This window comes from Prionailurus viverrinus, chromosome C1 (assembly GCF_022837055.1).
Source record: "Prionailurus viverrinus isolate Anna chromosome C1, UM_Priviv_1.0, whole genome shotgun sequence".
Taxonomy (NCBI): Eukaryota; Metazoa; Chordata; class Mammalia; order Carnivora; family Felidae; genus Prionailurus; species Prionailurus viverrinus.
This window is the reverse complement of record NC_062568.1, coordinates 209,166,182-209,193,281: the sequence shown is the minus strand read 5'-3', so window position 1 is coordinate 209,193,281 and position 27,100 is coordinate 209,166,182. Positions and strand designations below refer to the sequence as shown.

Here is a 27,100-nt window from a genome sequence, read left to right as displayed (position 1 = left end):
GGGGGCGCGGCGCCCGCGGCCACCCGGCACGCGGCGGGCCTCGGGACGGTTCGCGGCCCGGCCCCGCGCCGGGGAGCGGTGGCGGCAGTGGCTGCGGCAGCAGGTGAGTGCTCTGCCGGGGCAGGGAAGTCTCCCCCGAGGCCGCCCTGTGCCGTTGGGCCGGCGGCCGGGCGGTGCCGGGCCGGGAACCTGGGGGTCCGCAACTTTGCGCGGGAAGTTTCCCTGCCCGGGTCCGGTTTCTGCGGAGCCGTCGGCGCCGAGGGGCCTCCTGCAGTCCGGCTCCCGCAGCAGGCCGCCCGTTTCCCTGGACACTCGTGCCCTGTGTCGCCCCCAGGCTGCCTCCTGGAGCGGGGCCGTCGGAGACTGCATGGAGACCCCGCAGAGAAGACTTCCTCCAGGTGAGCGGGGGTCGGTGGCCGCCGGCTCCCGGTGACTTGGAGCTTTCCCTGCGGCGACCGCACGCGCCGAGATGAGGAATCCAGGTCTGCCGCTGCCCGCAGAGTGAGCGGCAGGCAACGGACTGAGGGCTGCCCCGCAAAAGATGGACCCCTGTGAAGATCTAGAAAAGTCCAGCCATAAGTCTCTGGACTCCAGGGAGACCGGGCCTCCGGAACTGGAAGGACCACGGGCCTGCGACCCTGAGGCCCTGGGGAAAGGACACGAGGAGATGTGGAGCCAGAAGTACCACCTGCAGAGCCCACGCGCGGAGAGCAGCAACAGGTGACACACCGTGATTCTTGCGTCGTTGTTCCTCGGGGAAGGAGGGCTGAAACCCTTGTATTCCTTTGTTTGTGAGCCTAGGAGAAGGTTTAGGGAGATACTGGACGACTCCGGGTGAAACACGTTGGGAAACTGAAGAATTCCCGAAGAGAACCACACGTACGGAAGGAGTGGTTAAGGATTTAGCTGGAGTGGGGGCTCAAGTGGGAATGAGAAGGAACAGAGAATGTTTGATGATCACCCCTTATTTCTTGGGCTGGGATCCCACACCCGTCAAACCAGAAACAGACCCATGAACTAAATGAGTTGATCCGTGGTGAGCACTTAGAAAGTTGCTGGGCACCTCGCCTGCCGTGCAGTGGACTAACTTTGGCTGTTCTCGTCATCCAAAGCTGCGTTGAGTTTCGTTTTTTAATCTTCCAGTGAACGGCAAGATGGAAACAGAGTTTCCGAAGAGCTTATGATGGTTGTCCAAGAAATGAAAAAATATTTCCCATCAGAGAGACCCAATAAGCCGAGCACTCTAGACGCCCTCAACTATGCCCTTCGTCGTGTGCACGGTGTGCAAGGTAAAACGAGACGGAGGGAAAGTCCAGTGGTGCAAGTGCATCATTTTGCTCGTAAACCTCAGCCGAGCAGGAAGAGTTGTCAGTGTGGTTCTAGTCCCTGAAATGTTTTGAGCTTTTTATGGTGCTGGATGGGTGAGGAGGAAGTCTACACTGATTCTAGTAGCGTGGTAGGTGTGCAAATTAGGAACATCAAGAGAAGGAACCTTTTTTGTGTAATGGTTTAGGAACTGCTGTTTAGTGCCCGTGCCATATTTTGTGATTTGCTGCAGGAGCGTACACTTGGGCACATTTTAAAGACTCACTTTAAAAAAGATGTTTTTTAATGTTTATTTATTTTTGAGAGAATGAGAGAGACAGAGCATGAGCGGGGGAGGGGCAGAGAGGGAGACACACAGAATCGGAAGCCAGCTCCAGGCTCCGAGCTGTCAGCACAGAGCCTGATGTGGGGCTCGAACCCTCAAACCGTGAAACCATGACTTGAGCCGAAGTCGGACGCTGAACCGACTGAGCCACCCAGGCGCCCCTGAAGACTCACTTTTTAAAGAATCATTGTCTTCTGGGGTGCCTGGGTGGCTCAGTCGGTCCAGCATCTGACTTCGGCTCAGGTCATGCTCTCACAGTTTGTGGGTTTGAGCCCCGCGTCAGGCTCTGTCTGTGCTGATAGCTCGGAGCCTCTGGAGCCTGCTTCAGATTCTGTGTCTCCCCGCCCTTTCTGCCCCTCCCATGCTCATGCTCTCTCTCTGTCTCTCAATAATAAATAAAAGTTAAAACTACTTTCTGTGAAACATTAAAAAAAAAATCATTGTCTTCTAAGGTTATTGGGGAAAAAATACATTTGAGAAAACGCAATTCCCCATTCGCTGTCATCCACATACTGTTCCGGTGCCTTCACGATATATCAGGAATCTACCAAATTAAAAATGAACAATTACAAACACCTTTTCCTTTTTATCTCTGACTTGTCGTTTGCAGGGATTTCATAAAGTACACATTTTCATTAGCATAAATCTCTGCGACTTCGTGTAGGACACACAGTTCTTGAGTACTGAAGTAATGTTTCTGCCATAAACATGTCACATGTATGTGTTCGCAATTTTTGGTTTTAGTACCTTCAGTGGGTCCTGCTCCTCGCAATGTGGCACATCAAAAAATCCTGAAACTCCAAGGCTTAGGTGTGTACAACTGTCAGTATTTTAGGTGCACATGATGCTGTGGTTTTGAGGAAAACACGCTGAGGTGTCCTCATCCTGAAAAACGAGCCAACTTGAACGGTAGTGAAACTTCCTTCCTGGAGATACTGTTGTCACTGGACCGCCTCTTTATTTTCTTGTGTTTCTTAGCAAACATTGAGTTTTTCCAGATTCTCCGTCCAGATGGAGCACCTCGAGCAGATGTGACCACATACAGTCTTGAGGAACTGAGCACGGTTGCTTCAGAACACGCTTCCAAAAACACAGTAAGGATTCCCAAGTTTTGCCGTATCAACCAGGGTGATTTTTCCTAACGACTTTATCTAGATGTAGATTTTTAAACCTAATAATTTGGAGTTGCAGAAACCACAATTTGAGGCTAGAAGGCAGATTACCATGGAGGTGTTGTGTAGTATACGGCCCTCGCCAGAGCGTGGACCTAAAACCAGGAGGCAGCACGCGAGCGGTGGTTCTCTGTGCTTTGGTTCTCAGGTGCCCCAACATCCTGAGCTTCCCTGAGTTTTCTGGAATTAAGAGGAAAAAAATAAACTGCAGAGCGGTTGCCCTCATTTTATTCTAAGCCCCGAATTGTTAATTTGTATTTATAACATTCTTAGTTCCAATATCTACTACGTTAAGTTGTAACAGCTGGATTTTATAGAACAGGTCAGTTGAGATGCTGTCATTTTTTGGGTAACGTTTGGAAGAGACATTTAGTGTATCTGTTTTGAATGTGTATCTCTTCATGTTGACTGAATAATTCAACCGCATCCTTTACTGACGCGATGGAGATTACTTCTTTTTTTAAATCTAAATCTTTTTTTTTTTTTTTCATTTTTTTTTTTTTTCCAACGTTTATTTATTTTTGGGACACAGAGAGACAGAGCATGAACAGGGGAGGGGCAGAGAGAGAGGGAGACACAGAATCGGAAACAGGCTCCAGGCTCTGAGCCATCAACCCAGAGCCCGATGCGGGGCTCGAACTCCCGGACCGCGAGATCGTGACCTGGCTGAAGTCGGACGCTTAACCGACTGCGCCACCCAGGCGCCCCAAGAGATTACTTCTTAATTCAAGTCATGTTTAGACTTCAGCGCGATTGTAACGTAACGATTTTGTCCTGTCAGAACATGAGCTGTGCTAAAACCACAGTAGCTTTTGTTTCACTGACCGAGGTGTTTATGGTACTGCTGCGGGTGTGGCCGAGATGCGATACACACTGAAAAGTTTAAGAAAACATTTCCCCTTTAAGATCTCCAAAATAAAGCCAGACAGGAAGGCATGCCGGTGCTAGAATTGCAGACACAAACTGTGGCCCGTTATAAACGTTCCAGATGTCTGATGGAACAAATCAGAGAAGTTATTCTTCTCTACTGACGGTGTCTCGAGGGAGGGGAATCTCGAGCCTGGTCCTAAAGCCTAGAGTTCTCCGTTGGTGAAGAGAGGACAGTCCCCCTGGTTTGCAAACGAGAAGGAGTCAGAAGCAGACGCGCCACATGCACGCTTAGTAGACATAGGAGGAGCTGGTGTATCCTTTGGCATAGAAATCAGACCTTCAGGAGGTAAAATGCAGGTTCTACGGTGATGGCTAAGCTGTATATTGGAGAATTACACGGCCATTGTGGGACATGTGTGCGTGTTTTAAGCTTTTGATCACGTTAGAAGTCTAGAAGTTTAGCTTTCAGGGAATATTGCTGTAAGGATCTCAGTGTTGGCATTCATCTCCAATGTTTTTTATAGGATACCTTTGTGGCAGTGTTTTCATTTCTGTCTGGAAGGTTAGTGCACGTTTCTGAACAGGCCACTTCGATCCTGAACTGTAAGAAGGATTTCTTGGAGTCCTCGCACTTTGTTGAACTGCTCGCCCCCCAAGATGTGAGGGTGTTCTGTGCACACACTGTCCACGCTCAGCTTCCCTTCTGGAACAGCTGGACCCAAAGAGGTAACGGGACCGATACTCAGATGTTTATCTTGCCTCGTAAAGATCAGTTTCATTCTTTGAGAGATAGGACCAAAATTGACACATTATTTTGAATCTGCAAACTGTATGGTTTTTCTTACCTCTTTATTTTAAAAAGTCAGAATGTGGAGTGCCTGGCTGACTCTATCAGAGGAGCACACAACTCTTAATCTCAGGGTCATGAGTTCAAGGCCCACGTTAGGCATAGGGATTACTAAAAATAAGTAAAACTTAAAAAAAAAATTAAACAGTAAATAAAAAGTCAATGTGATGAAAACAGCACTTTAAATGCTTCTCATGACAAAAAGTTCCAATCAATATGCTGTCATTTAGTCAAGTTGATTAACTATGTAGGTTATATATCATACACATGGTGTGATAGCCTGCGTAACTCAATAGCAGGTTAATTGTTATGAAGACTCTGTTCCCTCTAAGTTAATAAAATTAAATGTTTTTTTCTCTGAAATTGACTTCATTATTTCTTTGCTTTGTTTGGAGATAAACTTCTCACGGTCGGCTCCCATTCTAGTTTTGCTTCCCCCTAAAAGTTCACAAATCTCATTGCTTTGTTTTCCTTCTGAAATGCTTATTTGCCTGAACCTGGGATGCCTGTTCACAGTTTCCTCTGTGGCATTCAGTCCTGTGTGCTTTTTAAAATAAGTCGTTACTTCTTTTTACAGCCACCCGTTATTACTTATTTCATATTCTTTGTTAGTGTATCTCAAAGAGCGTGGTATATAGGTCAACTTTTTCCTCTTGATTCCAAGCCTTTTTCTCCATTTTTTAAATTTAAATCTGATTTATCATGGTAAAAAAAAAATAGCAAAATTTACCATCTTACCATTTTTAAGTGTGCAGTTTCATAGCATTAGGTACGTTGGCATGGTTGTGAAACACACATCCAGAACGTTCTCATCTTGCAAATCTAGGACTCTGTGCCCATTCCGATTTTTTAGTGCATACGTGGTCTAGTGGAGAACAGTCTTGCACTTACAGGCTCCTTTTTCCAGTGACAGACCTTTGCCCCATCTTTTGTGTACAGTTTGTATAAGCTTCAGGATGCACACCTGTCTTCCTCATTTCCTGTCACTCGAAAATGTGGATTTCATTTCTGTTCCTCTTTCGTGAACCTTTAATTGTCCACCTTTGTTTCTCTGCTTTTAGTGGTCATTCACCCACTCCGTGAACATGTATTCAACAAACACTGTGGGCCGGGAGGATGCAGGGTGTTGACACACAGCTGTGAACAGAGCAGGTGTCGGGCACTGTGTGCCAGTCCTCCCACTTACCCGATGCCGCTCCTCCAACTGGCCTCTCCAGTCTCTGTTCTTTTCAACCATGTTATCTTTGCATAATACTTGCTGCTGTGATATTTCCCCTCCGTGTGAAAACATAAATACGCCCTGAAATCGTCTTTTGGATCTAAAAGGTGGCTTCCTCCATGGAGAGACGGTGCCCATCTCAGTGACTAGCCACACGGTGCTTTGCCTCACACACCCAAGCGATTCCAACCCTTCTTGAGCCATTTCTGGGCTGGGCCTGTGTTGCCACCTCCTGTCCCCTCCTCTGATCTCCTGGAACGTTAAGGGGACAGAGGAAGCTATCAACTCAGCCGTCGTCCGCTTTTGGCCTGGCCTCTGAGCACATACCCACTTTGGTTTGCCGCGCGGCCCTCACAGAAGGCTCTGACCACTGTTCCTTCAGCGCACGCTTCCAAAAGCAAGAATTCACTGTGACAGCCGAGGTGTGGAAGTGATAACGGGCTCACATCTACTACCTGAGATCCTACAGTCGGGCTCTGTGTCCTACATGACCCCTAGAGAATGCAGTTACGTTCAGGTGCCTGGTGTTCCATATACGTAGTGCAAACGAGTCTGCCCTCCGGTAGAGTTCTAGTATTTCCCGTGTGTAAAGAATTTTAAGCAAAGAATCAGAAGGTCTGAGCTTTAAATCGAGTCCTGTCCCTTCGTGAACTGTGGAGGCCGGCTAGCTTCTCCCCGTGAAATGCTAGTTTCCTGGCAGCCTGTTAACTGACACAGGGCTGCCGGGAGACGCGAGCTCGCCCATGGTGGGGAAGGCAGCAGGTATTTGGAATGTTCTGCAGCATGAAGGGATCATCCTCATTGCTACCATCTGTGGAAAGGGACTCTCCTTCATGCTTCAGTGGGTTAACTAATCTCCACAAAAACCTTATGAGGTGTAGACACGGCCATTGTCCTCGCTTGACAGGTAAGCTAACTGTGTTAATTTGGGTCTGCTGGAAAGCAAACGTCAGGGCGGGGTCAGCTGTGTAAGAGACTTGCTGGGGGAGGGCGTGGGAGGAGGGCCCACAGCGCTCATCTGACACATGTGGAAAGAGCAGGAACAAGGACTGGGGAGGAGGAGGCTTGGCCAGGCAGTCAAAGGCAAGTCCAGGCCACAGGCACACGCCGGAGGAGCCGTGCGTCTCCGTGGACTGGTCCTGCCTCGGTCTCGCTCTGTGTGTAGGCGCTGTCTGGGAGCGGACATCGGATACGGGGCCCTGGGGACAGCAGCTGTGGCCTGTGGTCAGTACTGTCCCCTGACGCCGGGAGCTGCTCCCCTTCTTGGCCACTACGGTCATTGAGGCACAGAGCTAAGTGACTCACCTGAGGTCACCCTGCCAGTAAGCGTGGGGCCACATTTCTCCTTGGCGGTGTGAATCCAGAGTCCGTGCTCTGAACCACTGCCCCTCCTGACTGCCGAGTCCCTGTGGCTGTAACTTTAAAACAGGAGATCTGGGGGTGTGCCTAGGTGGCTCAGTCAGTTAAGTGTCCCAACTCCTGATTTCGGTCCAGGTCATGGTCGTTAGATTGAGCCCCCACATCAGGCTCCAGGCTGACAGTGTGGAGCCTGCTTGGGATTCTCTCTCTCTCTCTCTCTCTCTCTCTCTCTCCCTCCCCCCCCCCACCACTCTCCCTCTCTCTGCCCCCCACCCGCTTGCACTCCATCTCTGTCAAATAAATAAAACATTAAAAATAAAATGAGATCTGTAATCACACAAAAATGGGCATTCGAAAGTGGCATTAAGGAATGAGTCCTGTTCATAGAAATCATCTCAAAAAAATTGAGGATACTTTTGAAACATGTTATCTTGCTGTAATTTCTCCGTAAGTTCACCCGAGCCTTTGCTGAGGTAGTTTCTGTGGTAGGACAGTTAACATGTCTCAGAGGAATTAATTCAGTAAGCCTACCCGGTCAGCCCCCGCTTTCGTTCTTTCTCACAGACGTGCTGTGAGAACAGTGTTCTGGTTTCAGAATTCCGGGACTGGAACTTTCATAGTTTTCTGAATTCTAATACTTTGATCATCTGTGCCTTTTTATTTTATTTTTTATTTTTTTTAATGTTTATTTATTTTTGAAAGAGAGACAGAGTGAGAGGCAGAGGGGCAGAGAGAGGAGTCACAGAATCCGAAGCAGGCTCCAGGCTCCGAGCTGTCAGCACAGAGCCCGACACGGGACTTGAACTCACGGAGTGTAAGATCATGACCTGAGCTGAAGTCGGATGCTTAACCGACTGAGCCACCCAGGCGCCCCTCATCTGTGCCTTTTTAAAAGGAATTTGTGTGTGTGTGTGTGTGTGTGTGTGTGTGTGTGTGTTTAATCAAGTACATTTTCATTGATCATTCAAAAGCCCATTTTCTGACTCTTCCTATATTCTTCTGCTCAGAAGTGCAAAGATCTGGACCACTTTCAGTATTTTGGTTTCCTCTCTCTCTCTTTTTTAGAGAAGAGAGAAGGAGCACAAGGGGAGAAGAGGGAGAGGGAAAGAGAGAGAATCCTAAGCAGGCTCTACACTCAGCACGGAGCCCAGCACAGGGCTCGAACCCGCGACCCCGGGATCACAACCTGAGCCGAAATCAAGAGTCGAATGCTCAACCGACGGAACCACCCAGGAGTCCCAGTATTTTGGTTCTTTAGAGCTCTCACTGTGTGTGCTCCTTCAGTGTATCTTTTTAAAACATCTTGGTTTTAAGCATTTCCTCTGTTCCTATGAGTAAGGACTTTTCACCCCAGTGAGCGAATGTCCAAAAGATAAATTCAAGGAGCTGTAAGCAGAGGAGACGTAAATAGTCAGCAAACACCGGGGAGAAGGTTCAGCCCCTCGATCGAGGCAAACTTAGACGCTGCTGCACTGCCACTTCACAAACCAATAAAATTCATGCAGAGAGCAATAAAATTGGTGCGATCATTGGCAGGCGTGAGGATTGTGAGAAAATGCCCTTAGAGACACTGGACCAACTTGTGTAGATCAGTGGGACAGTACACAGTGAGACGCAGATGATCGTACCGCTTGGCCCAGGGGCCCGACTTCGGGGACTTTATTCCAGGCAAGAAACAAGTGAAAGACATGTATGTGTCATACACCTAAATGCCGTAAGTTGTCAAAGTCGACAATCCGTGAGGTGTGTCCAGACTATTACAGTGAAATAGAGTTTTATCACCAAAGTAAATGTGTCACCGGATTAGTGCAGTGATATCGGAGAGATGAGCACGGGCAGTTTCAGCGATAGAGGATTCACCACGGGAAGCAGTAAGGGACAGACCTCAGTCCAGTGCCCTCAGTCTGAGAGCCACTGCTAGAATAGGAAAGCCCCTGGAAGATCCTGGATGTGACTACATCTCAAGAGTATCTCCTCCTTTGTTTTTTTCTTATAATGTTTATTTATTTTTGAGAGAGGGAAAGGGCGTGTGTGAACATGGGAGGGGCAGAGGGAGAGGGGGACAGAGGATCCAAAGCAGGCTCTGCACTGAGAGCAGTGAGCCGGATGCGGGGCTCGAACTCACAAACTCTGAAATCACAACCTCAGCCGAAGTCGGACACTCAGTCAACTGAGCCACCAGGAGCCCCAAGGGTATCTCCTTTGAAAGAATTGTTTACTGTCTGGGGATAGTTCAAGTTTGTCTCACCGAGGAGGGGCTGCTCTACCCTGTTGCTCTGGGAGGGGGTGAGTAACACTTTGTCTTTATTTCCCGCAACATCTCAGTACGAATTCGCTCCGGTGAAATCCTTTTTCTGCAGGATCCGGTAAGTCTCGGGGCTTGTGGGGGCCGGAAATGGTGGGTTCTGTTCTGATTTTATTTGGTACTTTTTAGATTCTTCCGGATTCATCTAGGACTCCGATCTTGCCATCAGAAGTTTGTATATTGTTTATTTTTTTAGTGTGAGAGAGAGAGAGCAAGTGGGGGAGAGGGAGAGAGAGAATCCTAACTCAGCAGGCTCCATGCCGAGCACAGAACTCAACACGGGGCTCGATCTCACAACCCTGAGATCATGACCAGAGCCAAAATCAAGAGTCAGATGCTTAACCAGCTGAGCTATCCAGGCACCCCAAGAAGTTTGTATTTTGATTGGGAAGAGACATACATTCACAAAATGCCTACCTACATAAAAATGCAATCAGGAAAAAGGGCAAAGAGATTCTTGTTAGCCAGTGATGCAGGGAGGGGCATTGTCTCTCTCTCTCTCTCTCTCTCTCTCTCTCTCTACCACTGGATGGTAAGTTAACTGTCAAATGGCCATTGTTTTAGGTTCTTTTGTTTTTTGGTTTTGGGTTTGTTTTTTTTTTTTTGTTTTGTTTTTTTTTTGCTTTTTGTCCTTTGGTCATATTTAAAATTAATTTTTGAAATTTCTGTGCCTCCTGTGGGGCTTGAACTCACAACCCTGGGATCAGGAGTCACATGCTCTACCGACTGAGCCAGTCAAGTGCCCTGAATTTTTGAAATTTTCAATAACTTTAAAGGAAGATAAATCTGTTCAAGGGAAGGATTTAAAATGTCCAGACATAGTGAACCAGAAGAAAACAGACCAAAATTTTAATAGTAGTTGATTTCTGGTAGGAGTCATTAGTGATTTTTACTATAATTTGTTCCTGTTACTTTGTCAATAAAAAGAAAACGTGTTTCAACGATGTTATGATTCCCAGTATTAGTACTAAAATTCCTAAATGCTCCAGACGTGTGGAAAACTAAAGAGAACACGCCTTGTAATGGATTAGTCGGCCGCTCCGTGGGGTTGGGGGAACTTGAGCTAATGGTATTCCGGTGCTTGGGGGAGCGATACCCCGGGGAAGGTGTGCAGGAGGGAGGGCTGTGTTGGTTCATTCAGTCCTTTACAGAGGAGTTCTTATGAAGAGCTTAGAACAGTGCTTACCACATAGTAAGTGCTGTTTGTGTTTGTTTTATTAGTAAACATACCCGTGTGCCTTCTCTGAGCCAGGCGAGGCTACAGGTACAAAGTTCTTGCCCTCATGGACCTTACATTCTGTGTGTAGGGGGACCAATAATAAACAGGTGCCTGTGTGTGTGTCAGCTGGCGGTAAGTTCCGTGTAGAACAGTGCGAGAGAGTAAGGGAATTCTGGGCAGTGCAGAGATTACTAGTGTTCTCAGGGGGGTCAAGGAATCTTCTCTAACGAGAAGCCTGATTGGAGCCAGAGTCTGAAGGAGGTGAGAGAGTGAGCCACACCTCTCTGAGAGAAGAGTGTTCCAGATAAGTGCAAAGGCCCTGGGGCGGAGCATGCTTGGCCTGTGGGCGGAGTGACAAGGAAGCTAATGCTGCTGGAGCACAGGAGGGGGTGAGCAGGAAGGACAGGAAGAAACAGGGAGCTTTGACTTCTGAAGGAAACGTTTTGTTCAGGTCTATCATTTATTTGAAAACTTTAGTTTTGGAATTTGCAAAATAAAGGGAGGTAGAGGAGAAAGGACAGTGGACCGGTACGCACTTACCATTCCGCCTCGATAACTTTAACCCACGGCCAGTGGTCTGTCATCTCTGCCACCACCTGCTCCTCAGCCCGCCCTCCCCATGATTCTGAAGCAGAATCTCAGGTCGTGCATCATTTCCTCCATTGGCATCTCAGAATGGGATCTAAAAGATAAGGTTCCCATTAATGTCTGTGGTGCTCAAATTGTCCCGTCTGTGGCCAGCTGGGGATGGCGTGGGCACGACAGGCAGCAGGTGCACGGGGGGAGGGGATGCGGAAGTGTCTTGGATATCGTGGATAGATTTGTATGGGAGAGTTACTGGAGTTTATCCACGGACGAGGTTGGGGTGTGAAATAGAGGCTGAGTCGAGGTGGCGCAAGAGTCTTTGGCTCCAGTCGCCGTGTGCGGGGGCAAAGGAGACTAGGAAGGCAGCTTCCTGGAGCGGAGGGCAAGAGTACAAGTTAGGTTCGCCTTACCTGTTGGGAACCTACTCGTGGTGTTGAGCAGGCGTGGGTCCGTGAGTCTGGAGTTGCGGGAGAATTCCGGGCTAGAGACAGGGACTCATGTCGCCTGCACACACAGGGCATCGCAAACCCCATGGCGGGTGGGCCTGGGAGATGCACACACAGAAGTCGGAGGGAGCGGGAGACACAGGCTCAGCTCGTGGCTCAGGGTCCGGGGAAGGCCACCCCCTTCTCAGTGGCGGAAGCGGGTTCGTGGTGGAGAGTGGGGGCACTGGTGGAGGTGCCGGAGTCTGCAGAGAGGCGAATGAGCGAGGTGGGGGTGGGAGTGCGTGTGCACGTGGCCACGGACGGACGTGGAGCTTCTAGGCCACTACAGACTGTTTGACACCTATGTAAACGACGGTGGGAGAGGAGATGTGACTGGTAGAAACAAGGGAGTATGAATTCAGTTGTGGGCACATGGACACTAAGGGGACCGTCATATCCAAGGAGAAGTGTCCTCTGGGCAGCTGGAGCTGTGAAACAGGGTGACAGTCTTGGAGTCGAGCCGCCCCGACCCAGGGAGGCGCCCCGCAGCGGGGGTTGGGGCTTGGCCAGCAGGTTGCAGCCCTGCTTTCCGGCTCAGGCAGGCACGTAAGGAGTGTTCAACCGCACACAGGGCCCTGCGCCCATCAGGTGTGGCTGAAGCAGTAAGACTGAGTCAGTCCCCTGAGAGATAGAGGAAGGGACGGGGAAGAACTGGCTTTGGGGGCACGATCACAAGGAGCCCCGTTTTCTGTCATGTAGTACTTGGTTTAGACGCATGAGGTAAGATAGGTAGTTACACCTGTCCCTCTTGGAAGAAGCGGAAAGTCACATTGGGAAGTTAGGGTTTGGCGGTCAGAAGGAAAGTCGCAGGATGGCTGGTTCCAGTTTTAACTCACTAAGCTGGTTCTCCATAAAGCCTCTTTTTTTTTTTTATAAGTTTATTTTATTTTGAGAGAAAGAGAGCTGGGGAGGGGCAGAGAGAGAAGAGAGAGAGAGAGACAGAGGTGCCACACTGTCAGCGCAGAACCTGATGTGGGGCTCGAACTCAACAAACCACGAGATCATGACCTGAGCTAAAACCGAAAGTCAGATGCTTAACCCACTGAGCCACCCAGGCGGGCAGCTTTCCATAAGACCTCTTTATCTCTGAATAATGAATAAGTATAATTGCCTTTGGGTATTGAAAATATAAACTAATGTTTCTCTTCTCTTTCAAATAAACACGTTTAAACATTTTAGACTTGATCTGTCTCAGAAATTACCAATAAGACATTTCTCCTGCCTGGTTTCACGTTGGGCTAATTGAATGCGTGAGGACAGGCACTCACCATTTTTATTCTTTTCAGTGGAGGCGAAGTCAGAGAGCAAGAGAAGCGTTACTGCCCATTCCGGATTATTCCCAATTTGATGCACGTACGTGTCTCTACCCAGCAGGAACCTGAGTCGTGCTGTCTCACCCTGGTGGAGAAAGTTCGCTCTGGTTATGAAGGTGAGTCCGGAGTGTCTGCTTTTAGATCAGACGTAACCTGTCAGCACATCAGGTGGGAACACGTGAAAGCCTGTTTACTGAGCCGTGGAACCAGAAAAGAGCTCTCAAGGCTTCAGCTTGGCCCCGAACTCTGTGGGCATCTGTAGCATATAGCAGATCTTCCCTGATGTGTATTTACTACCCTTGACTTCTTGCGTGCTTGTCTCCTTCAAGGCAGCAGCACGGCCCATGGGTCTAAGCACAGACTTGGCCACAGATATGTGATCCTCTGACCCTTTCTGTACTGGGGACTGTCCTACGGCCTTTGCTTCTGCCCTGTGTGAAATAGCATAGAAAGTGTGGCACAGAAACATCACAAAAACGAGTTTGTGTTTTTTAAGTATTTTGAAATCCCTTGAGTAAAAACTATAGTTTATATCTTCTGATGGCAGAACTACATTTCTAAATTCATGCATTAGTACGGAAGTAGCTTACATTTATTATTTGCAATTACAGTCTGCTCTGCTGTAACCTGACATCTGCTTCCTTAAAAATTACTGTCCTGTGGGGGCGCCTGGGTGGCGCAGTCGGTTAAGCGTCCGACTTCGGCCAGGTCACGATCTCGCGGTCCGGGAGTTCGAGCCTCGCGTCGGGCTCTGGGCTGATGGCTCAGAGCCTGGAGCCTGTTTCCGATTCTGTGTCTCCCTCTCTCTCTGCCCCTCCCCCGTTCATGCTCTGTCTCTCTCTGTCCCAAAAATAAATAAACGTTGAAAAAAAAATTTAAAAAAAAAAATTACTGTCCTGTGCAAAATAAACCCCAAACACACATGCACAAAACCACAGGGCTTATGGGAAAAATGGGTTTTAGGGGCACAACACTCAAAACACTTAACTGCACATTAAAAATAAGACACGAATCTAATAAAAACAGTAACGGTTTTACACATTAAATGGTTAAGAAATACACAGTCGCTGCAGTAAATACGGCACCTCACCTTGAAAAAGCCCCGCGGTGGCTTGTGGCTGTGGGTGTTGGCACCTGCCGTGGCTCCTGAGTTACTGTGGAAGGAGGGGGGTGGAAGGAAGGTTGTCTGAAGTCAGACGTGGACGGGCATGGCTCGTAACACGCAGCGCACAGAGGTAGCCATAGGTGTTTGAGGGGTGTGCGTGTGTTTGTGTATTCGTGGGTGACTCCGTTCACCTCTCGTGTCTTGCAAATGAAACTGTGCGTGATTTCAAATCACTCCACTTGCAAAATGAATTACAGCAGAATTGGCCACACCAATTATATTACATAGATTTGAAATCTCCGAATCACGCCGACACCAAATCCAGGGTGCTCAGTTACACACAACCACCAAATACAGCCATGCTTTCTAGTCCTGACCTTTAATTTCCCCTTGCTTTGACTGTTGGATTCTTTGTGGTGAGTAAGCTTTTCGTGTACATAAATTACTTAAAATTAACTTTAGGAGGGCGCCTGGGTGGCTCAGTCAGTTGAGCATTCAACTTGGGCTCAGATCCTGATCTCACGGTTTGTGCGTTTAAGCCCCGCGTCGGGCTCTGTGCTGACAGCTCAGAGCCTGGAGCCTGCTTCGGATTCTGTGTCTCCCTCGCTCTCTGCCCCTCCCCTACTCGTGCTCTGTCTCTCAAAAATGAATAAACATTAAAAAAAAATAAAAAATTAAATTAACTTTAGGGGCACCTGAGTGGCTCAGTCAGTTAAGCTTCTGATTCTTGATCTCAGCTCAGGTTTTGATCTCAGGGTCGTGAGTTTGAGCCCTGCATTGGGCTCTGCACTGGGTGGGAAGCCTTAAAAAAAGAAAGAAAGAAAATTAAATTAACTTTATTAGGCATTGAATTTTGACTTAATTAAAATGGAGTTAATGAAAATTATAATTTAACCATAGCTTTGGCTACTTGAAAGACAGGTGCCCTAAGTGACATTTCTATCATTTCATATAGAGCTATTGTTTCCTTTTTAATGTAAGTGGTTAGTTAAGTAAATGACTAATTAGATATTTGCCTTTAGGTGAGTCTTTCTGTTTTTCATAGCTCCTCGAATCCCGATGGATAAAAGAATTTTTACCACAACACACACCCCAGGGTGTGTTTTTCTTGAAATAGACGAAAGGTAAGTACCTCTTTAAGCCTGAAAGACATCTGTTTCTGAAAATAGAGAAAAATGTGAGAACGTTTACATTATGTTTACATACTTCTACATTATGTAACAGACATCTATCCATTTGCCCATTTGATTTCTGTTAGTTTGCAGTTTATTTTTAATATAAGTAGTTTGCATATTCTACTTCTCAGATTTAAATTTGATTTCAGAGTTATGTTTGATTTCACAATAGTCTGCTTTAGGTAAGTCAGGACTTAATTATTGTTCTATTTCACACAAGAGGACAATGAACCTGGCCACATAGTATGTGATGTGTTTGAAATGGGACCAAAACTCTGGCCTCCTACTTCCTGTGCCAGAGTGATTTCCACCAGACGAGGGCTTCCCCAACCAGGCTTTGATGAAATGTTTATTAGTCTGAAGTGAGGGGGGAAACAAAGGAAAAATAAGAACAGGTTTTTTTTTTTTTTTTTGGTAAAGGTAAGTTTATTTAATTTAAAACATTATTACTTATTTTGAACTTACGTCCTTTCTACTTTTTTGGTATTAAAAGAGTCTTAAAGAAAAGTGATAGTAGATAGTAGTTGTTCCTTATTATTGGTTTTTAAATAAATTGATTTGGAAAAAGAAACATTGTTATCCCCTGATGAGTATCCTCTGTTTTCCCCCACATTTATTTTTAAATTTTACTTATTCATGAAATGTGAAAATCTGGGGATCGGTGCACCACGGCACACGTAAGCGTAGAGCAAAAGAGTCAGAAAAGCTGGCACGGTTATGATAGTTACTCGTTTTGATTTTTAAAAAATCTTAACATCTGAAAATAGGCTTATTTAATAGTAGACAGCCTGAAACTAAACAATAACAGTGAAATACTCTGTATAATGTCATCTGTAGAAAGTAAGAACATTTAGCTGGAGATATTTAATGGTTTACATTTATTGCATGAGAAAGTATTTGTGCATTTGTACACACAGAAAACATTTATGGGGTCGGGTCTTCCTAAGTCATCCTGAAGACTTTGAATTCACAGCTTTCCCATGAACCTGCATCCCGCCCACGTTTCTGCGTGCCGGTTGTCTGTCTGTCATCACCTTCTAGGCGACATTGCTTATGTACAGTCTTAACCATGCTGTGTAAATTTGTAGCCCCCCCATTCATTTGACATCATAAACATTTTTCTGCATTATGGTGTGATATTTGTAAACTTTTTTTAAGTAGGGGGGCATCAGAGACTCCTGAGGAACTTGCTAAAAATGCAGATTCCTGGTCTTACCCCAGCATCCCTGACTTAGCCTGTGGTGAGCCTGTGAATCGTCTTGTAGCAAGTTCCGTGGGTGATTTTGATGCACTCTGTCCAATGACCAGCATTTCTTAGATTGTGTAACCATTTCCCCAGTGTGGGCACTCGGGTGGTTTGCTCTTATAAATGCAGTAATGACATCTTCTGCGTACCTGTTTTTTCTTTCATATTTAGAATTAAGTAAAAAAGTATTTTTAAAAGTGTATAAAGTATGAAAATTGCTTGCTGCGTGTAACATGCTGCCCGTGCTGTGTGTGTCCCCAGAGCGGTGTCTCTGCTGGGTTACCTACCTCAGGATCTGCTGGGGACATCCATCTTAGCGTACGTGCACCCCGAAGACCATTCTCTCATGGTTGCCATACACCAAAAAGGTGAGGGCCTGCTTCTTTACAGGAGCAACCGCTCATCTGCTCCGACTCTCCATTTCATTTCATGTTAGAGCTCCTCTTAAGGTCTAATCACTACAGCTCACCCTTCAACAGGTAAGCAGTGTGTTGAAGCTGCCAAAACAGTTTCTTCTCTATTTGGACATTTCTGAAAACCTTACTAAATGCCTGGGAACAGCCATTTGCAATAAATACCTGCGTTAAATAAATTCTAATCTCGTCGTATTCTCTTATTTAGTCTTGAAGTATGCAGGCCACCCTCCCTTTGAACACTCACCCATTCGATTCCGTACCCAAAATGGAGATTACGTCATATTGGACTCCAGCTGGTCCAGCTTCGTGAACCCGTGGAGCCAGAAGGTTTCTTTCATCATCGGTCGGCATAAAGTTTGAACGTAAGTCCATCAGTGTTGGTGTTTTATAGAAGGACTTTTTTTTTTTACCAAATAATATTCTTCCACCCACTGACACCCTTTGAATCAATTGACACATAAACCGAATAAAGCACAGAATGTTTTTAAAGTGCTTTTGGAATACAGTGTGGCAGTACGCATCAAGAGCCTTAAAAGATTTCTACCACTTTGACCTCATGATTCCCTTATGGAAACAGTCTAAGGGAACATGCCTAAATACAGAAAAGCTTTACAAAGAAAAGACATCTTTTGCACCATTGTTCAATCATAATGACAGACTTAGAGCAGCTTATATGCCCATCATTAAGGAAGTTCTGGAATATTTGACATGCTGTATTATTGGTCAGTACAAATTTTTGCAAAGATTATATAACATGAGAAATTGATAATAGATTAGACTTAAAAAGCAGCATACAAAATTGCTGATGCCATATGGTCATAACATGTTCAAAAGACACACAAACATTGTAAAACAGGAAAAAGAAGAAGAAAGGTAATACATTAAAATACAGATTTTGGCTATGTGTCAGGTAATGGGGAGATAAGGGTTGTTTTTTTTTTTTTCTCTTCTGAATTTTAAAGTTCTCTTTACTGAGTGTGTAAAACTTTTTGTATCAGCTTCTGCTGTCAAATTCCACTTATTTGTGTCCATTTTATCAAATCTTTTTTTTTTAAGTTTATTTATTTTAAGAGAGAGAGTGTGTGTGTGGGAGGGGCAGAGAGAGAGGGGGAGACAGAGGATCCCAAGCAGGCTCTGCACTGTCAGCACAGAGCCTGATGTGGGGCTTGAACTCACGAACCGCGAGATCGTGACTTGAGCCTAAATCAAGAGTCAGACGCTTAACCCACTGAGCCACCCTGGCGCCCCTCAAATCTTTATTTTTTTTAAAAATTCCATGCTTTTTAGTTTTTATTTTCCTGCCCAGCACGGCTGACTCAAGCCTCTTTGATGGCTGCCGCTCGTCCGTGTGACAGGACCTTGTGAAATGGACCTGAAACAACTTGGCCCGCCATTCCTGTCCCCTAAAATACTCCGAGCCTCTTGACTTTTTGGTTTAAAATTTAAAACTGACCTGCAAGTTTCTCAGCTGGGCCGTAGGCTCTTCACAAAGACTGTGAAGTCTTTGTTTTTGAAGCACGGAAATTATACTTAACTCTTCAGGATCCTGCTGAGATTGAGAAATTAATTCTGTCTTCTGTGTTTTGTTGTACAGCTTTGTGCACATGAGCGCAAAACTGGGAGCAGTAGGTCTGCCGGTAAGACTTACTTTGGCGTGTCTTCATACTGTAATAGAGGGCACCTAGCCGTGGCAGGAAGAGGTCCCAAGGCCCTCCTGCGTCGGTGTATGTCTGGGTTCGGCCCTCGGCGGAGCAGATCTGGAACCCTAAGCAGAGAAGTGGGCTCCATGCCGCCCTCACTCATGAGACCAAATTTGTGCTAGGGAGCTAGTGTAATAATTAGGATAAGAAATATGACTGCCCAGTAAGTGTTATTCACGTTGGTCAGAAAGGACATTTTTTTTCCGGTAGGAAAACCTGTGGGGAAATGAAAATAAGCAGGTGGTTGCTTGGTATGACTGTGAGAAACCCCAGGGCAGGTATGATTGCTTTCGTGAGACATCTGTCTGTCTACTGGTCTGCGTACCCTCCCTGTCAGTGCCAGAGCCACGTCCCAGATGCCCCAAGTGTCCTTTCAGTTTTTTTATTATTAACTGATACCCAAGTGCTCCCCACGTCTGCAGATTAAAAAAGAAATTGTACCTGTGTCTGCATCTCAGTTTTCAGAATTATGTAAGGGAAGTAGTCAGAGTCTAGTAAGTATCAATCTTGTAATGTAATTGTAAGGTAATTGTCCATAGTGTTTATAAAATGATTTTAACGAGTGCTTAGAGATCCCTGGCTGTGTCAGGCATCATGCTAGACCCTGAGAACGAGATGGTAAACCAGACAGACGTCCCCTCTACCATCACAGGGCCCCTAGCGTAGCAGGAGAGCCAGGATACGGAGGTGGCACGGTCACCTGTGAGCAGAGCTTTGGAGAGTGTGGCAGTTGAAGCAGGAAGTAGATAGTTAGCAGGGACCCTAACTGTCTGTGGGCAGGCAGGTTATGTGCTGTTTCCTCTCATTCTACACTTAAAATCCGTGTTCGGCGAAAGAGTAACCCTGGCAGAGGTCACTGAGGGGAGGAAGTTGCAAAGTACAGACGAGAACCAGGTTTTCTCCCTGACTCCTCGTGCGCCTTCCTTCCATCCCTGGTGCTGCCCGGCATTTGCCGCTGCCCACAAAGGCCCTGTCTCTGCAGCCTCCACATTAATCGTCTTGAGTTATACGATTAGTGATTGAACATACAACTTCCCTTTGTAGAAAGTTTCACCAACAGGAATACGTAAATCTCATAATACAAAGCAGTCTGCCCTATTTCCATTTTGGAATTTCACTTGAAAAATAAAACCCAAACATTTTTGGAAGGTATTCAAGCTCGTAGTGGACGGATGCGTTGATCACAAATCAGATGTACTTTATTCAACCAGCCTGCCCCTTCACTGACGTATTCCTGCTTGTACGTGCCAGGCACTGTTGGAGGCACTGGAGAGGTGAACAAAATCGACCAGAGAGCCTCACCCCACAGTGCTCGTGTGGCAGCGGGAGGCACAGGCAACAGACCAATGGAGTGTCGCATACAGTGCGCCAGGCTGTGCGTTCCAGTACGGTTTGCCATTTACTGTACCACATGCGTGATGCTGTGCTGATAGGCATTGGTTGGCACCATCCACGGTGTGTGCACCGAGGGAGTCGACGTTGCCGGGGGGTGGGGGGGGGGGGTCTGGACAAAGAGGGAGGTGGTCTCCGGAGGCAGAGCTCTTCCTGACTGACGCTGCCGACATCCTGTGGTTTGTGGATAATTACTTCTGTCTTTGGGACAGCGTCTCAGTTTTTAGGGAATTGGGCTGTGTGTTTAAGTTGCGAGAAACAGTGGCTATGGCAGAATGGAAAAAGGAATGCGTTGACTTTGGAGTCAGGCATGCCGACTGGAACCCTGACTACTGCTTCTGCGTCAGGTGACTCGGCAAGGGTCCAGATCTCTCTGGCGTCATGATGATTCCTGCTTTGTAGGGTTTGGAGGACTCAGGAGATACATGCCTGACTCAGTAGATCATATCAGTGGTACCTTAGTTACTCAGGTACCAAGAGGCAGTACGCCACCGTAGCAAACGTGCACTCTGGAGCCCAGGCTCTGGTCCCTTTGTTAATACCTGCTTAGACTTCACCAGCTAGGTGACCTCGGGCAAGTTTTCAACTCTGGTGAAGGACGTAATACTTGCTAGAGCATCTGGAATGGTGCCTGGCGCGTCGGAAGGGCTTAGAAAATGTTATTCTTGCTGTGTGTTATAAAAGATACATAGAAGTCAGTTCCTGCATAGAAGTCAGTTCCTTCCCTTCTTCGCGATGATTTCTGCTGGCATTTCTGCCCCTGGCTGTGTTCAGGTAGTAGTTTTAAAAGGCTCTCGTATAGGGGTGCCTGGGTGGCGCAGTCGGTTAGGCGTCCGACTTCAGCCAGGTCACGATCTCGTGGTCCGGGAGTTCGAGCCCCGCGTCAGGCTCTGGGCTGATGGCTCAGAGCCTGGAGCCTGTTTCCGGTTCTGTGTCTCCCTCTCTCTCTGCCCCTCCCCCGTTCATGCTCTGTCTCTCTCTGTCCCAAAAATAAATAAACGTTGAAAAAAAAATTTTTTTTAAAAAAAGGCTCTCGTATAAACAAGACTAAGGGTACCATGACAGCCACGTTTTCACCAATAGGTGGGTGGCAGAACCACCTTTATAACATAACTGAAGTGCTTGGGTACGTTAAACATTAAATGTTGTTTGGCAGACCTAGGGTCTTAAAATTCCTAGCATAGGTTATTCAGTTAATGTTGAATTTTGAAACCAGTAGCTGGTGAAGATACTTTGGTAGGTAGAGAGGTTACTCGTCACTGATTTTAGGTTTCTACAAATTCAGTGCGGACACAATTGTGGAAAGAAAGATTAGAGCTCTAGACAAGCCAGAGAAGCCTCTTAATGTCTCATTTGTTTCTTAGTATTTTCTCTGCCTCCATAAATGGAATTTTAGCTTTATATTTTCTGTTTGAAGTTAGAAAGTTGCTTTGTGTAAGTATAGATTTATTATTTGAACATTCTGTTTAAAGGTCACCTTAGACATGGGGTGCCTGGGTAGCTTAGTTGGTTGAGTATCCAGCTTCTGCTCAGGTCATGATCTCACGGTTCGTGGGTTCGAGCCCCACATCGGGCTCTGTGCTGACAGCTCGGAGCCTGGAGCCTGCTTCCATTCTGTCTCCCTCTCTCTCTGCCCCTGAAAACGTTAAAAATTTTTTCTTAATTTTAAAAATTAAAAAAAAAATCACCTTAGACTTTATTGTAAATTCATTTTGAATTGCTTGACTCCATCTTTCACTTGGCACCTTGTAGGAGTCCGCTGAATGAGGATGTTTTCGTGACCCAAATAAAAAAGACGAACCATAATGACAAAGATGTAACAGAATTGCAAGAACAAATTCACAAACTTCTCTTACAGGTAAAGTGAGATTTTAAAAAGCAAACACAAAATTTCCATAGTCGTGTTTTATTTTAACATTTGCTCATAGTGAAGTCACTTCACAAAGGTACACCGCAAGGAGAGAAAAATCTTTACCGTCTGCGTTCCAGGAGTTTTTGTTTTCCTGGTTGTTTTTTAAATTCACTTTTATTAATCTTGTTACTGACTGAAACGCACAGAACATTCTTTTAAGATCCCATTCTGAGCAAATCGAGTCATAATAGGCAGGTAAGACAAGGAAGCTATTTCTAAATGAGAACATCTTTCTTGTATTTCCAACACTAGCCATGTGCTCAACTTCTGGGATCTGCCGTATTTTTTTAAACAATAATTCTAATTGTAAAGGATGGGGGCAGAGGGATGGCAGGTCTCAGCATCTCTGGTTACTCCAAAACAAACGTGGCAAAAACTACTTCTTGAAAGCAGATGCCAAAAATGATTTCTACTGGAGACCCAACTAATAATAAGCTTGTGAAGCGTTGACTGATGGTGTCACACAGAAAACCGTGCGCCCCGTAGCTTCCAAACCGTCTTTTGTAAAGTCTCCAGGGTTCGTGAAGGAAGTTCGTGGAAAAAAGTATGGTATTTAATTTGTTCCGTCTGTTCCAAACTCAGCATAAAGAACTACTAGAGTTCACTGTCCTATTTTGTGACCTCTCTTATAACCATGTGTGGCTTTGTAAAGACTTGTTGTTCTAGAAATGTCCACCGGGCTAGAGAACTAGACTTTGCCCTTGAGAGTTACCGAACGAGAGAGGAATGTCTTTTTTGTCAGCCTCGGGCCGGAAGCATGGAGCTTCACACACCGCACGTAGGATTTCGGAAGCGTTCAGCTTCGCGTTCGGTGATCTCAGACACACTCTCGGGTGCCAGCCGCTGTGCCTGTCCCCTGGCGGCCCCGCACCCCGTAACGCTGACACCCGGCCCCCTTTTCCCTTCAGCCGGTTCACAAGAGCGCCTCCGACAGCTATGGGAGCCCGGGCGGCAGCACCTCGCAGGAGCAGCGCGTCGGAGGCGCGTCGTCTGGTGAGGCCGGCGGGCCCCGCGCTGCGCACGCGCACCTGGAAGCCGGTATGTGCGCCACGTCGCGTCTGCGCAGGCGCGCCCTCCACCCTCTGCGTCCTCGGAGCCGCGTGCGCGCCGCTCCTGCTCCTTAGCGCCTGTGACTTCCTGTTAGAGATTCTGGACCTTACTCGATCGCAGACGCCCTGCTTACCCCATTTTGGTTTGAAACAATGGCTGTTAAAAGAAAATACCAGCTTTGGAAGGTGATATTTGGGTTTATTGTACGATTTCTAAAGATTACCGTATTGCGAATAGACGTGTGTGAAGTCTCATTTGTACTGGCCGTGCCGAGGCTCGGGGAGGAAAGTGAGTTAACGTGGTCACTGTGTTGTTCTCAGCCGCCCTGTCCTCAGAGAACCGGAAGTTACGTGTGTTTTGTGCGTGTATCTTTTAATGTACATGTTTATAATTTCTGAAGCACCTTCTCTCATTCTTTTCCCCCAGCTGACTTTGCAGCAGGTCTCCGCCAGTCTAAACAAAATTAAGAATCTCGGTCAGCAGCTCTACATTCAGTCAATGGCCAAGTCACCAGATAAGCAAGTGACGGCGATGCGCACAGGACGGCTTGGCGGTGAGTCAGGGGGGCAGCGCCCAGACCTCCTCCCACGGCTCTGCCCTCTCCTGGGGTGACGTGGGCGTGTGAGCAGAAAGCCACAGGCCGGTGCTGTCACCTTTCACCTTTCCTTGCCCGGGTGACGAGAGCAATAATGATAATGGCAGCAGCAGATACTGCTCAGGAAGCTAAATGGTATTAGAGTGTATTTCCGTGTATTTCCACTAAAGAATTAATGTTTTTGGTAACACCAGCAGATTCATAGATTCTTCCGAATAAGGTATCTATAAATCAAAAAAGTTAATTAAAATTTTTTTAATTTTTTTTTTTTTGGGGGGGGGGAAGAGAAACCGCGCAAGTGGGGGAGGGGCAGAGAAAGGGAGACCAAGAATCTGGGAAGCAAGCTTTGGGATCTGAGCTGTCAGCACAGAGCCGGAAGCAGGGCTCCAACTCACGAACTGTGAGATCATGACCTGAGCCCAAGTCCCACCTTAACAGACTGAGCCACCCTGATGCCCCAAAAGAGTTAATTTTAGAGTATGTTTCAGATTTTAGAAAGTACATTAACATAATAATTCTGTCCTTTAGAACAAATGAAGAATATTTATGACCTCAACTGAATGTAAAATTGGGGATTTTTTTTTAAATACATGTTTATGAAGTAAGGAATGTTCCTAAGGAATTGGATCAATCATGATGATTGACATTGTTTAGAAAAGTTAACCTACTGGCATTACATAGCAGAGGAAGGATCTGTCATATAACGTAGAGACCAAGTTTTATTAACTTTTTTAGTTTAGTTAGCTTTCCCTTCACTTGTCTTCCTGAATGTTAATATAACTTTGGAAGTCGTCATAGGTTTGGTCACCAGAATATTATTAATGGTCTCTATCCTTGTCAGATGTGGGTATTTACACAGTAGGGGTGAAATTTCTTCTCTAAAGTCAATAAGAATAAAAAATAATCATAGCTATATCCTTCAGTACTTGCCATGATTTACACAACAAAAACATCCAACCACTGCTCTTTCAGGTGGTATCACAGGGAGCCCTGAGGCTGCCCTCCTGATACAGCATGCCCAGTCCGTGGGTTTTTCTTGTTGCCTTGGTAGGAGGTTTAGCACTCTGCTTGTTTCTTTTGCTGTAGCTGTAAGGGCACGAGACAGAAACAACTTTTTTTTGTCCCTTGAAACCATCAGATTTCCTACCTTAAGTATCTGACTTGCTGTATGTTATTATCCCATGTCCTAGCATTGGGACTTCTTTAGGGAGATTTGACGGCTAAAATTTGTACATTTTTTCTTTATTTAAAGAAAGTGGTCCACTTTGTGCTGCTTACTGCTGCTTAGGCCTAGGACCTCATGTTAGGGCCACAGTTTTTTGTCCTGACCTCTATATTTCTTGTCAGAGTGGAAATCCTTTCTTACCTTCTGCTTTGTTCAGTTTTGTATCACCCACCATTGGCCTGGAAGTGCCATCACTATCATGGTTTAAAGGCTGTATTCAAGTTGTAGCTAATTCTGTGCATTTATGATGCTATTCTAGAAACTGACATTATCCTACTACTTAGCTATATGCTGTATTTGACTCTAACACACATAGGACGTGTCTTTTGGGTGAGAGGGGAGATCTGCCATTTGATAGAGCTTCGGAGAACTAATGTTACTTGGGCATCTTGATTTTATTAACATCTCAAGACCTACAAGTTTAAAGAGCTAGTAAAAAATCTTTATTACAACTTACTCAAAAGAAACAAGTATGCAGCTTCAAGATAATCTTATAATTTACATATTAGAAATTGAGTAGAAATAAGTCCAATCAAAAGGAAAATAGTAAGTAGTCATTGTGTACATAGCTTATGTACAGGGTGCCAGAGCCAACAAGAAGATAAGGTTTTAAGTTTATATTTTTGCTTTTCTTATGAGGGCAGATTAGGCTTTGAAATAGAGGAAGATGGGAAATTTTCAAAAGTTAATATGGAAAGCCAAGGACTAGCAAAGATATAAAGCCCTTTCATCAGCTTTATATACTGATGCCAGTTGCTAGAAGCAGCTAGAGAAATTGGGGAAAATGTTCCGGTTCTGGGGTGGTAGTGCTTGAGGGAGAGATACTGATCGATGAACTGAACTCATTCAGAGTGAGCGTGCTTTGGTTTCTGCTCAGGGAGAGATGGAAAGAGCATCATTCCAAACTGAGAAGGAAAAAAGCCATATGGCAGCAAATTCATGAGCTTTCTTGAACATGTCAGAGTACTGAGGCTACGTGGCAACCAACAGGCCTAAAATCTAAGGGAGAAACGTGCTTGCAGGGAGAAGTGAGATCAAGCCCTGGATACTGATGCACTAACTGACGGAACTGGTAACTCGCAAGAGACAGGCCTCCAAGGCATAGTACCAGGGGAAGACCACAGGCTGCAAGTGGAGCAGATATAGGAAAAAACCCAAAGCTCTGTTGCGCACCAGCCACCACGTAAGTACAAAATGTCACTAGAGGAATTGGAAAGCTATAACGACGTTGAATGGACCCATAGCAACGGCAGACCTTAGGCCTGGCCAACAAATTAGGTTAACTCGAACACAGACCCAGCAGAAGGAAAGGCATGCTAGTCTCCACTGTCCTACACAAGATACTCAGTTTTCAACATATGAAAAGGCAAGGAAAAAAACTCCCAAGAGATAAAGCAGCCATCTGAACAAGAGACAGATATGACACAGATGTTGGAACTACCCGACAGGGAATTTAATACATTAAAACCTATGGGACAGTGAGCAGCATGCAAAACCACATGGGTATCATAGCATAGAGATGGGACATAAAATAAAGGATCAAAAAGAAATACTAGAGTTGTAAATATGTCTTGGATGGGCACTCAACACACCCAAAAAAAGAATCCATAAACTTGAAGATCGATACATACAGGTTATGTCAACTGAAACACAAAGAGAAAGAAACATGTAGAATAGAGCCTCTAAGAACCTTAAGGCACTATCAAATGATCTAACATAAGAGTAATGGAATCCCAGAAGAAATACTGGAAATAACGACCAAGAATTTTCCATAGATAAGAAGAACACCAAGTAGCATAGATACAAAAAATAACCAAATAAAAACCAATCACAAGATAAAAACACCACATACTTGGGAAAAAAATACACCACGTACTTGGAAATATCATATTCCAATTGCCAGAAACAAAAGCAAAGAGGATATCTTGAAGGTAGCCAGAGGAACATAGACTACATACAGAAAAACAAGGATAAGAATTACAATAGGCATTTTTTTTTTTTTAAACTTTTTTTTCAACGTTTATTTATTTTTGGGACAGAGAGAGACAGAGCATGAACGGGGGAGGGGCAGAGAGAGAGGGAGACACAGAATCGGAAACAGGCTCCAGGCTCTGAGCCCTCAGCCCAGAGCCCGACGCGGGGCTCGAACTCACGGACCACGAGATCGTGACCTGGCTGAAGTCGGACGCTTAACCGACTGCGCCACCCAGGCGCCCCACAATAGGCATTTTTTTTAGATGCTGGGGACACTAGAAAACA

At 45.9% G+C, this 27,100-nt stretch overlaps 1 protein-coding gene across 1 annotated transcript in view; it reads left to right on the top strand.

The window, feature by feature from the left end:
* The window catches only part of PER3 (period circadian regulator 3), a 57,680-nt gene continuing 30,580 nt past the window's right edge, over positions 1 to 27,100 (top strand). The window contains 14 exon segments of the mRNA XM_047868907.1: positions 1 to 103; positions 335 to 720; positions 1,144 to 1,289; positions 2,630 to 2,745; positions 4,218 to 4,419; positions 9,436 to 9,484; positions 12,999 to 13,141; positions 15,176 to 15,254; positions 16,813 to 16,919; positions 17,173 to 17,329; positions 21,812 to 21,917; positions 22,880 to 22,982; positions 23,422 to 23,574; positions 24,589 to 24,591. Of these exon segments, the coding sequence (XP_047724863.1) occupies positions 542 to 720; positions 1,144 to 1,289; positions 2,630 to 2,745; positions 4,218 to 4,419; positions 9,436 to 9,484; positions 12,999 to 13,141; positions 15,176 to 15,254; positions 16,813 to 16,919; positions 17,173 to 17,329; positions 21,812 to 21,917; positions 22,880 to 22,982; positions 23,422 to 23,574; positions 24,589 to 24,591 (1,543 nt within the window). The 5' untranslated portion in view covers positions 1 to 103; positions 335 to 541.